This window comes from Lithobates pipiens, unplaced genomic scaffold (assembly GCF_037356315.1).
Source record: "Lithobates pipiens isolate NorthernLeopardFrog02 unplaced genomic scaffold, aLitPip1_a1.2 Scaffold_8, whole genome shotgun sequence".
NCBI classification, from domain to species: Eukaryota; Metazoa; Chordata; class Amphibia; order Anura; family Ranidae; genus Lithobates; species Lithobates pipiens.
Window position 1 is genome coordinate 581,549,093 of NW_027507903.1, and position 12,992 is coordinate 581,562,084.

General features: G+C 47.2%; 1 protein-coding gene across 1 annotated transcript in view; it reads left to right on the forward strand.

Annotated features, from left to right (window-relative positions):
- The window catches only part of LOC143962277 (uncharacterized), a 72,120-nt gene that overhangs the window by 35,790 nt on the left and 23,338 nt on the right, over nucleotides 1-12,992 (forward strand). Inside the window, exon 5 of the mRNA XM_077471586.1 lies at nucleotides 543-665. Coding sequence (XP_077327712.1) covers nucleotides 543-665 — 123 coding nt within the window. The remainder of the gene's footprint in view (nucleotides 1-542; nucleotides 666-12,992) is intronic.

The following is a 12,992-nucleotide window of genomic DNA, read 5'->3' on the forward strand; positions in this document are numbered from 1 at the left end:
ACTGACCAACAAACAAACACCGCCAATCTCCCCCCATCTGTCATGACGACCTTCCGTACTTGAACCTGGAATGACAACATAAAAGAAAATAAAGATTAAACAACCAAACGCAAGGGAGGGTGGGTGGGGAAACCGCCTCCTCGCTCACAATACTGCCGACTGGCTCCCCCTCGGCTCCGCCCCACCTATATATGGCCGCTCCCCCACCCCCTAAGCTCCTCCTAACTCCTCCCCTGGGCGTAACTGGGCACCTAGTCATGCCCAGCCCTGCGCTCAAGTTCCCCTTCGTGTCACAACGCTCCGGGCTTCTCTGGATTGCCTAAAGGTGGACAGAGTAGGAGAAAGGCCAGGATAGTGGGTACAAACCAGCGAACCAGCTGTAATTTTATTAAAATAAATTAGAGAACCCAAAGCACAGCCACATAAACACTGGAAATAAATACAAACTCTGTGCAAACGGGATTCTTGTGGCATCTGAGCCCAAAAAAACACCCATGCTGTGCTTTCCTTAGTCACCTTATTTACTGTGGGTCTCTTCTCAGGATATAGAGCTTGCAACTCTAACCAGTTCAGCTGTGGTGGGAGAACAGATCAATGTATCCCTCAACAATGGAAGTGCGACCATGACAAAGACTGTGAGGACGGCTCAGATGAGAAGGACTGCGGTATGTACCTCTTGTGATGAAGAGGTGGATAACCTCTGCCAGGCTATAATACAGAATTAGAATCACAGCATCTCCTGACAGCCCTTACTGTGTCCAGAGCCTTTATAAGGCAGAACATTAATTTTGTGTAGCCATCCTGCCATAGCAAAAGTGACTAGTTACATTTAGTTCTGCCCGGGCTAATTTGTAGAAGCTAACAGTGGCGGCCCGTCCATATAGCGTCGGCCCCTAATCAACATGCAGGGTGCCAGGACACGTCATTGTGTTTTTTTTTGTTTTTTTTGGAAGCACATGGTTAGATTGGCTTCAGGTCGCCCTGTGCCCACCCAGATGTGTTTCATGGTAGCTAATTAAAATTCGCTATTGTCTTCATGATTCTCCTCCTGGCCAATCAGGAAGTGGGTCCCAATTGACTGAGAGGAGAAGCGGCCGCATTGGCTGCTGAGAAGAAAGCCGCAGAGGAGGAGGAGACGCAGGGGTAGCCGCTGTGAAACTGCTGAGGTTGAGGAGACACAGGAAGGAGCCAAAGCTGCCTGCGACCTAGATGGGGTAAGTGCGGGGCTAGAGAGCGGACAAGTGGGCAACGTGTGGGGATCGACCGACCGAATGGTTTGCTTGCCGCCCCCAAGAAAATGGAGCACCAGCCACCACTGGCATCTAACAATGAAATTTACTTGATTATTTCTTAAAGCAGTAGTAAACTCCGCTTGGTCACTTGTACCTACAGGCTAGCTTATAATAAAGCTAACCTGTAGGTACAATAAGTATCTCCTAATCACTGAATGTGCCATCAATCCTGAACGCTGTGCCATGATTGTTACTCCCGTGTGAGTACGGCGCAGTGACATCATTGCAGCTCAGCCATTCAAATGGGCGGAGCCAGTGGCCCAGGAAGGAAGACTCGGTGAAGACAGAAGCCCTGGTAGCTGTGACAGCACAACGCTGGAGGGATCTGTTTTATAGGTAAGTCTGTCATAATGTGCTAGTTTATATTGGGTGGTATTTTTGTTTGTAACTTCATTACCACTTTAAATGATTCTTTACAACAATGGACCTATTGTACGGACAGTGCACTTGTCATTCTATGCATAGAACCCACCAGGCCCGAAAGCTTAACTTATAAAACTGAATAAAATAAGTAATATAAATTAGCCAATATGTAATAGCCAGATACAGTTACTGTATCTCTTCTGCCTTGAGATTTAATGAGATCTTTTCCCCTCATTATTTTTAGTACCTGCCAATTTTCTTTAGGAAATTCCCCAAAACATTTTTGTTAATTTCTGTTACTTGTTTTATTCATTTTTTTTTTTTTTTGTAGTGTCTCACTTGACTTTCCCCTAAACTCTAGTGTTGCTGCTGTTCAGCAATGCTGTGTTAAGGATACTTATGTCCAACCCTGGCCAACCACTAGAAGGTTTATTACCTGTATTCTGGGGGAGGATATAAATGGTTGGGGAGTGACTTGGGAGTCCTCTTTCTCCCTGGGCTGTGGCCTAGGCAGGTGCGTACCCTAGTTTGTGCTTGTTTGGGCAGAAGCCTGTTTGGGCCTAGCACATCATCTAGAAGCTGCCCTACCAGGTAGGGTGACCACATTTCCAAACTGCCATTCAGGGACACCCCACCTCCAAGCGCGCACGCCCTCACGCCAGCCGAAAAAAACCTGATTTTTGCCAATTTTTGGAAAAACAAAAGCAAACTGGTCACCAGTTTAGACAGGTGGTATACATTCTCTACATATATATTTGTATTGCCCCACTTGTCAGCCTCATATTATTGCCCCACTTGTCAGCCTCATATTAGTGCCCCACTTGTCAGCCTCATTTTATTGCCCTCACTTGTCAGCTTCATTTTTTATTGCCCCCACTTGTCAGCCTCATTTTATTGCCCCCACTTGTCAGCCTCATTTTTTATTGCCCCCACTTGTCAGCCTCATTTTATTGCCCTCACTTGTCAGCTTCATTTTTTTGCCCCCACTTGTCAGCCTCAATTTATTGCCCTCACTTGTCAGCTTCATTTTTTATTGCCCCCCCCCAGGGCAGGGCTCCACTTTGTCAGCCTCATTTATTACTGTACTGTCCCTAGCCCCAGTGCCCCGACTTGTCATCTGACCTGCTCCAATCAGGTTCCATTTGCTCACCTTTTTAAGGGCAGCACTGGGTAAAGGCCTTGCTCTGAGACTCTGCGAATGTGACATCACTGGTTGCTAGACACCAGGCGGGGTGGCCCTAGCAACCAATTTAGCAATTTTCTATTAGGGTGGCTATGTGTCCTCATTTCATTCCGAGACACTGCATTGTCCCGGAATGAAGGTGCCCAGGACATGGGACACAAATGCGAATTGCGGGACAATACCGGGCAATCCGGGACACGTGGCCACCCTACTACCAGGTTGAGGGGGGTACAGCACCCAAGGTGGAGAGCCAAGAAGCCCTGCTGGAGGAGGGTGGAGTCTGACCCTCAGAGGATCCTGGTACTTTCTTGGAGTGGATGTAAGAAGGTAGCCACAGCCTGGCTGTGGCGCATTGAAGACAGTGCTGCCAGTGTTTGCCTGATGGGCCATATTTTTGCAGTACACCGTGGACCATGTTCTCCCTATGCATATAATAGCAAGCGTTTGGTCTGGAAAATATGTTGCTGGAGGTATCGGAAGCCCTATTTCTCACTCATTGTGAGCCTGGAGCAAATAAAACATCAGAAAAAGACCAAAAGTGAGTGGATGTAAAAAATTAAATTTTAGTCATCCAATACAGCCATGGATCCACCACGGAGTAATGTCAGCCTGCCCCGATGCTGGGGGTTTTCTTTCCTGCCGGGTGGTCATTACTTTTGCTTGTACTGAAACACATTGCAATAGATCATAGGAATTCAAGCCAGATTGAAAATACACCCCAATAGATTAACCACTTGTGGGGCTCCCCAGACCGCCCCATACCCAGTATAATCTGACATTCCCAGTTCTGGGGCGCACGCACGCACCACCGGCACCCCGCTCCCGCTATGAATTGACAGGATTCACCAATCGTTTGGGACACAAGGCAGACCGCCATTCTGTGAGAGGGGAATGTACTAATCCTGTATTTTTGCGAAGCAGAAACACTGATCTTTACATCCCCACAGTCAAAGCACCCCCCACAGTTAACAAGCACTCACTAGGAAGACCTTTGATCACCACTGATGTTAACCCCTTCCCTGACAGTGTCATTAGTTCAGTAACAGTGCATATTTTTAGCACTGATCACTGTATTAGTGTCACTGGTCCCCAAAAAGTGTCAGTTACTGTAGGTGTCCGATTTGTCTGCTGCAATATCGCAGTGCCACTATAAGTCGCTGATCGCTGCCATTACTGGTGTAGCGGCGGCTCCTGAAGAACACGCGCTATGCGTTTTTCAAAGTTAAAGTTATGCCTGAACTGCAGTTTGGTTTGGGTAGAATTGTCTAAATTAGACTTCAGTTCAGTGTGACTGGGCTGTGAGATGTTCAGCCTGGCCACAGGGGGCACTGTCTCTTCTGGCAGGCATGGAACTATAGTCTGGTTAGGTGCTTAAGTTACTCTCTCTCGGAGCCCGCCCAGTGGGAGTGGCACTCTCGCTGTGCTTTCTGGGAGAGGGTATTTAAGATGCGGACGTCACGTGGTTCGGGGTTCTGGTCCAGAATTATGTACTGACTTTATGGTCCTGGTCCTCCTGACCAGCCCCCAGGAAGGCTATGGCCTGGGGTGCGGATCCACCTGATTTTGATGTCTCGGGGCTGGCTAGCCCGAGGCAAGGAAACTAAAGGAGGATTCTGAGGTGGTTGGGAGTCGTCTCCGGTTTGGGAGAGACCCAGTGACTTCAAGCATTCCAGGTGAGGACTCTTCAGAAGAAGACCACGTACGGGTTGGTTTCTTAGTAAGAACCCTGAAGGGCTGAAGTACCCAAGAGAATCCGGTCTCATGGATATCGCCAAGCTGGCTGAGAGATCCAGGTATCCTACGAGTGTTCTTCAAGTTTAGTTTCCCTACGTGTTCTATAACAACGTCTGTGGCAGAGACATTATCTTGTATGTTCTACAACAACGTCTGTGGCAGAGACTTGTTCCTGAGTAAGCACCTTGTTGGCTGCTAGGCCTTGTGAGAGAGGGACGGCCCAACTTGAGTGAACATCCAGTTGCGAATGGCTATTCTCTGCATGCAGTCAAAGTAAGCAAGTTCTTCAACATTTTGACTTTGACACTAAGAGTACCCGAACTTTCTTTCCAACCCTCTGATCCCAATTAAAGAGACTGTTCATTGTCTACGTTTTGCAAATAAAATCCATTCAAGTGGGTCTGTTGTCAGTCTCTCGAGTTACTGGGCCATTTACCATGCAGCTCCTCCGGGGGTAGTGCTACATGTGGGGCTCGTAGTTCCGGGATTTACCGTTACCCCCGCAAAGAACTGTACACGTGGTAAAGCATAGGACAGAGGGTTGTATTTTTGAACTGCGCCATCAGCGCCATCTTTACTCGGACTTTCACTGAGATGCGTAAGTGTGGGAGGAGCCCTTGCCGAAAAGCCTGCGAAGTTACACAGCCCAAGCAATCAGTGGGAGGAGTCTGAACTGTTCTTTTCCTGCACGAGGCACCGCGTGAGAGTGTGTTGCGGAAGGAGACAAAGCTAGTCTAGCTTTTCTCTCACAGTGATTGGAGAAAAAGGCCCTCAACGTGAAAATGTTTCAAGCTCCAGGAATGCCACCCAGCATGGGACCCCGTATGCCGTTGAGAGAAGGTATGATGGGGGTGAGACTCCCAGGAGCCACTTTGACCGATACAGGGATTCATCAGGCCCCTCAAGGGTGGTTCATCCTGTACGCATCAGGGGATGTTAAGGCCCTGGGGATGTTGTGTGGAAAGTGTGAGAGACTGTTTGTGAACCCCCGGCCATTTGTTTTTCCTGTGGGAAGTATTTCTTTAAAGTGGACCAGTTAATTGCACTACCAAGGGCCTACCGCGTGGACTGGGCCATGGGCGTGACAACCGAGGAGTCGGCCATCTTCGCCCCTTTGGTGAGGCCTTCCACAGCGGTGACACCTGTCGTTGCTGACACCTCAGAGAGAGATGCCGCTGCTTCTACCACTGCGACTGCCGAAGAGACCACTTTGGAGCAGATGTACACGGGTTTCTACTACCATTACTGAAATCACCATGCCTCCTTTGGAGAAAGTGGGGCGCACAAAGTCTTCCTAGAACCAACATGGAAAACCGGTACCGAGTCCGGCTGGATCCAGTTGGCGGAAGAAGGTTGCTTCGGGAAAAATTCTGACTGTGAGTAAACCTTTAGTGAATTATTTACCGGCAGAGGAATATTGAGATTCAGAGTTAGAGTCTTTGTCAGATACTGGAGATGATGACATTTTGGGGACACTGTCTCAGGAGTTGTTGTGGGCTGGAGGGGACGATGTAGCCGCCACTTGTACAGATGTTTCAGACTGGCTATCTCTAACCTCAGGGGGTGGAACGCCGAGTGCGGAAAACCCCATCATGGTAAATGTGACTCTCCCTAAACCCGTGAATTTGCCCACACTTCAAAGGGACTCTGCCACGTTGGTACAACGGTCCCCAAACTCCTGCATACCGCCCGGGGAAGGAAGTGCCCGCGCACTGCCAAGACTTGCAAGGTCACAGCAACTCCTTCATAAGAGAGTAGCTAATGAGTACGGGTTGGGACATTATGAACATTATTGAGGAGAACCGTGAGGCATGGTACGAGGACGATGTTTGGAGCTACTTAAAAGTACCAAAGCCGCTTCGCAAAAAAAACGCTTTTTCACCGGAGTTGTATGAACGGTTTGTCAGATGTCTACAGAATTGGAGTTATGGTCGGCACATTTATGGAGACAAAATTGTGATTTGCAGACCGGACAGAGACAGTGTAGTTTATTTTATTACTACTGTGGATGCCCAAGGGAAAGATTTAACTTTGCCTGATCCCCATTTCTACTGGTGAACTGTTCTTGAGTCAAGTCTTTGAATTTGCAAGGAGTCTTTATCTCTTTGCATTTTTCTTTGGAACTACTGAACTATGGGGTAGTTAGACAGGGCCAGTTACACAGAGAAAGGAACATCCGCCGTGTCAAGATCACTTTACCAGACACAAAGCCCAAATCTAACCAGCAGCTCCTCCGGGGGTAGTGCTACACTGGTAAAAAAAAAAAAAAAGAAAAATATCCCATAGTTTGTAGACGCTATCATTTTTTTGCACAAACCAATCAATAAGGATTAGGATTTTTTTTTACCAAAAATATGTAGAAGAACACATATTGGCCTAAATTGATAAGAAATTAGATTTTTTTTTTTACCGGCTGCTTTATAGCAGAAAGTAAAAAATATTGTTTTTTTTTTGTTTTTATTTTAAATTGTCAGTCTTTTTTTGTTAAAATAAATAAAAACTGCAGGGGTGATCAAATACCACCAAAAGAAAGCTCTATTTGTGGGAAAAAAAGGAAAAACTATTTATTTGGGTACAGCGTCACATGACCGCGCAATTGTCAGTTAAAGTAATGCAGTGCCGTAGCGCACAAAATGGCCTGGTCAAGAAAGTGGGTAAACCTGGAGCAGAAGGGATTAAAGCCTAAAACCCCTTTCACACTGGGGCACTTTTCGGGCCTTTTATTAATAAAAATAACGCCTGAAAAGCACCTCTCAAGCCACCCCAGTGTGTGCTTTCACACTAGGGCGTTGCGCTTGCAGGACGGGAAAAAAAGTCCTGCAAGCAGCATCTTTGGGGCGGTGCAGGAGCAGTAATACAGCACTCCCAAAACGCCCTGCCCATTGAAATGTATGGGCAGCGCTGCCAAAGCACCGCAACACGGGCGCTATTAACCCTTTCTTCGGCCACCAGCAGGGGTTAAAAGTGCCCAGCTAGACTAAAACTAGCACCGCTTTACCGCTAATGCCTGCACCACCCCAGTGTGAAAGTGGTCTAAGTGTAGCTAAAGTAAAAAAGGGAAAAATCACCACATGGGGCATAACTTATGTAAACATAAGGCACCTTCACAGGATCAGCCCGCAAATATGTCCGTTTTTCAGGCGCATCTGAGCGGACCACCCATTGACCTGTATGGGCAGGCGGATGTCAGTGGTGATGTGTCCACTGACACCCGCCTGCCATCTGATCCGACAAGTTTTGCTGAAAACAATACGGATGCCGATATGTTCGCAATCTGTCCAGCGGATTGGATGGGATTGGATGAAATGGACATGCTGTCCGTTTTCATCCAATCTTCCCATAGAGAACAGGTGACAGGTCCGTCCCTGTACAATGAGCAAAGACGGACCTGTCATCTGTCTGCTCAGCAGAGATCAACAGAACGATTCCCTGCTGAGCTAGCGGAGTCCGCTGAGCAGATCCACCCCATGTAAAGGGGGCTAATGGCCTGTACACACGATCCAAAAATTGGACGAAAAATACTGCTTTTCGAAGTGATAGTACACTTATCAGATCATTAGTATAGAGCTTATAAAAGCCGGAAAATACTAAAGAAATACACTACAACATATGACATCACTTCCGATTTTTTTATTCTGTCGTACTAGAATTTTCATAACTTTAGTAACCTCTCCATTTTTGATATGTGACTAGCATGCAAAAAAAATGGATGATCTGTTGTCCGATTTTCAGATTGTGTGTATGGGCCATTAGGCTGTAGTCAGTGATTGGCAATTTGTATTCTGTTCTTGTTCAGCTCTCCCCTAAGTTCAGTCTGGCTGTCAGTTCTCCCTTCTGCCAGTGGATGGCATTGTCTCCTAGTCACAGTGGACTTGGGGTATGAATATTAATATCCTTTCTTAGCCTACCACTAGGAGTTTCCTTGCTAATGGGGTGAGCTGTATCAAGCTCTGTTCCCCTCTGCTACAGCCTGGGAAGGGTGCATGTGTTCCTGATGTGCTTTTTAGGCCTGCCTGCCTGATGCCTGCAGATCCCTGTATGTGATAGGATTTGGAAACTGTTCCTGTCTGGAGGCTGATTGAACTCCCAGTTGGTGCTGGCATGTAAGCAGGTGCAGTTAGATTACCTGCCACTAGCCGGCTCTGTTGACATTATGGCATGTTAAGGAGAAGATTATAAATTGATGATAGCTTTACTTTTTATGTCGGTATTTATGCCAGCTGGGGGTTGGGCCTAGTCTGGTTGGTCAGGGTACTGGAGCAGGACACCCCAGAGCTGAAAAGATGTAGCCTTACACTGAGCTGATCTAAAGGGCCTTTTGCAGGGTTGAATTCCCAGGAAAAGTGGGAGATTATGTGGGGACTAGCTGGAGTCACTGTGACTACCACTGACCTTCTACTGTAGGTCCTGTAGTGTGGTGCCTATGGCATGTCGAGCTGGGCAAAGCTATAGAAGGAACACTGGAAGAGACTGGCAGCACACTAATTGAAGGACCTTGTTGCCCCAACCCCCCCGAACCTCATCTGCGGGACCTGGGACTTGGTATTAGATAGTCTGTGGCTTAGTATACAGGAGGAAGTTGTCCCGATTTTGTGGAGTTCCTTTGATAGAGAAGCATAGGGGAAGATAGCTTGAACATGTGAGTTGTGTTCTGCAATGCAAAGACTGCTACAGAATGTTTATTCATGCTTATGGTGTTCCGTGCTGAAGATTCTGGTAATATGTTGAATGTGATATGTTGGAGAAAACATAAGGTTGCAGTTGTGTGGACATTCCTTTATTTCAAGTGTACCACTGGGCATTGTTACTGAGATGCAGAACTCTATTTGTCCATTAGATTGAAGTGTCCACTACTTTTCATAACCATTATTTGAACAGAAGTGCCCAGGGCAGTTGGGGGGTTGTAGTCTTGAAAGAGGACCCTGTATACAGTTGAACTGCTGCCGCAACTACAAGGCCCACAAGCAACAGGAAGAGGGACACTATATAAACAAAGGCCTGGGAAGGAGCCAGGCAGTTGGAGAGAAACTCGCCAACTGGGAAGGTGTCTGTTAGCTGTGCTGTGTCGTACTGAACCAGGCCAGGCTGGACTGCATCCAACGGGGTAGTACCAGAGCCAAGGGACTGGCTATTATCTTTCATTGACACTTCTTCCATTATAGGCTAATTATACTGAGGGCAACAGTTTTTAATGCTAGAGGCAGAGCACCAACACTGCCATTATCCCAGACTGCTGACTTTGATTACTCCTTGTGAATTTCTACTTGCTGCATATCACCCTAGTGCTGTCTCCTCCCAATCCTCCCTCTGCATTGCTCTTCCCTTTTCTTTGAACTGGTTTATCTTCACCTAGCCGCATTAAAGGGGCATACCCACCAACTGAGTATAATCCCTCATTAAACTGCTTTTGAACTTCATCTCTAGGAACATTGCACTGCTTTTGCACACCAACATTAAAGGGCCCCAACTTTGCCGGCAGAAGCTATCCTCAATGAACTGTTCCAATGTTATTACATACCTGGGGGCAGAAATGGGTTGCTGATAGAATATTTAATTTGCATACATAAGCCTAGCTCCTTATCTGAGAGCCCTCAAGTGAACTAGCCTGTCATATTATTCAGGCTATGACCCTTCCTCTGAGGTGCCCTCAGAGGAAGTCGAAAGAATGAAATGTCAGAGCGTGACTATACAGCGACAGGAAGTGATGTCAGAGTGGTGACTAGATGTGGTGTCGATCCAGGAGAGCGGTGAGACGTGGTGATATGCATAGCCCGACTAATAATAGGAAAACGCAACGGTTTACATATGTTTTTGAGCGTGAATTTTTTATAACTGTTTTAAATAAAGAGCCATTGAATAGGATTATGCTATGAGGATTGTCTGTGTCCTCCTTGTTTAAATTTTCAGCTTAACTGGACAACAATTTTATGGTAAAGAGTTTATCAGAGGTCCACATTGTAATTGGAGCATTAAGGCTCGGTTTCAGATCTAAACCGGCCACAGATCGCACAGCAATGCTGTCCATCCCCTTTTTCCGTTTCAGGGCAGAATCATTGCCTGAATTCAGCCCTGAAACGGAGGCAATGACACACAGTGTTTCTGTGCAGTGCGCTCCGCTGCTGCCCCGGAGACATGTGAACCGGCTCCATAGAGAGCCGGTCATATTCTCCTGCTATGCAAATTAGATGTGGGAAAACCCACATCCAATTTGCATAGGTCTGAATCCAGCCTAAGGCCGCGTACACACGCGGGGACTGTTCGCTCAACTTTGTCCGCTGAACAGTGTTTCGGCGGACAGTCCGCTCGTGTGTGGGCTTCAGCGGACAGTTTCAGCGGACAGTCTGACGAACAAAGTTTTTCGGAAATTCCGAAAAACTGTCCGCTGAAACTTGGTTTGAGCGGACAGTCCGCCCGTGTGTAGGCTTGTTCGTCAAACTAAGTCTCGCGCATGCTCAGAAAGAATTTACACGCCGAAGGTTGCATTGCAGTGTATAGGACGTCGTTTTCTAGTCCCGTCGTACGTGCCGTTCACGTCATCGCGCACGGTTTCAGCGGACTGTTCGTTCGTCGTGTGTGGGCAAGTCCGTCCATGCTAATTTTGAGCGGACTGTCCGCTGAAACTGTTTGACGAACAAAGTTGAGCGAACAGTCCCCGCGTGTGTACGCGGCCTTAGTGTTTTGCCGATCAGTATTAAGAGGCAACGGCTAGCGGTGAGTGAGGTGGCATGAGGGGAGAGAGTCACACCTGTTCCACAAGTGCTGATTTGAAGTGAACTGCAAGCAATGATTTATGGACTTTGACTAATATTGGTTGGACATTGATTGCTTATTGCTACACTTCTATCACTGGGAGGTGGCAGCTCCTTTCAAACCCTATATTAGGTTAAGCCAGGGGTGCCCAACCTTTTGAAGAGCGAGGGCCACTTAAGGGACTTGGTAACCGTCCGCGTGCCACAATGAGCAGAGCAGGAGGATGACAGGTCTGTGCAGAGTGGACACGGACACAGCCCACTCTACTCTATGGGTCCTCCAATGCGATCCGGATTGATCCCCTTCTGTTTTTTTTTTTTTAGCGAATCAGATTGGAGGTAGGTGGGTCTAAAGGGACACATTGGAGGGTTCGATTGAGTTGGACTGATTGTGTGAAAGGTGTGAAAGGGGCCTTTCACACTAATGCAGCGCAGTGCACTTGTGTCTTTCCTGCGGGTTCTCTACACTTTGCCATAGACTTCTATTATATCCTGCAGGTGTGGTGCACTTTCTGAAATCTAACCAAACCCGCAGGTAATAACAGAAGTCTATGCCTCAGTGCAGGTAACCTGAAGGTGCACTGCACCTGCGGATCAGTTTAAAAACAGCCCAGTAACCTCTGCGCAGATATGCCCTTATATACACTGCAATTTTAGTAATAAACTGACCTTTAATAACAGTCTTCCATTTGGGTATCGCCTGCTGTTGCTGTCCCCGGCAGAGTGCATTTGGTATCACTCCGCCTGTGGCAAGATACGGAGCTATACAGGAAGAATCAGCTTATACAGCTCTGCTCCACAGCCGCTTGCTTTGCTGGCTTCATTAACAACACAGATGCTCTGGGATGTCGGGTCTGCAATCCATGATCTGGGCTGCCAATCTGCCATCCCACAGAAGGAGGTCGTGGGCCACATCAGAGGGCTCCGCAGGCCTCATGTGACCCCCAGGCCACTGGTTGGGCACCCCTGGTTTAAGTGCTGCTAGAGTGATTTTAGATATTTTACTCTTGCATATGAACTTCCCTGTGCAATGATGTGTGGAGTTATAGAGTTCTGCTTTAGTTTTGAAGATTCTGAAACTCTTACCCTCTCTCCCATGGTTTTGTGTATAATAAACCTACTCTTATTTCATTTTAAAGTTGACTGGAGCCAAATTCTTATAGACCTCCCACCACTAGCCATGGATCCAGCTCTGGAGTGAGATGTCAGCCCACCCTCTCTCTGATGGTTCCAGCATGCCTCCAGAGGTCATGGGGGTGCTACACTTACAGTCAGTAGGATATGTCCCTTGTGCTGATTCATCTTCTGTTAGTAGAAATCCTCCTACAACCATGCATTAATACAAGGAAGCAACTGTTGCAGGCTCTTATCAAGAGAGCCTAACTATGCCATCCTTTCTTCCCATTGCTCCATTCATAGAAGCTGTACTACAACTTGAATGAAACATTATTTATGAATAGAGGGGGCAGATCTTTCAATCATCTATCAGTCCACCATTCATAGTTTATTTTTCATTCATTGAAGCCGTAGTAAGAACTTCTTAATAGGCACAGTAGACCTTTGCCTAGGCATGGCAGTGCCTTTGATGATGCTTTTTCCTACCTTCTTTATTGTTATGACTTCGCTTCCCAAAACTGCAGCCAGCGATATATCCCTGCCTGCCCATTCCCA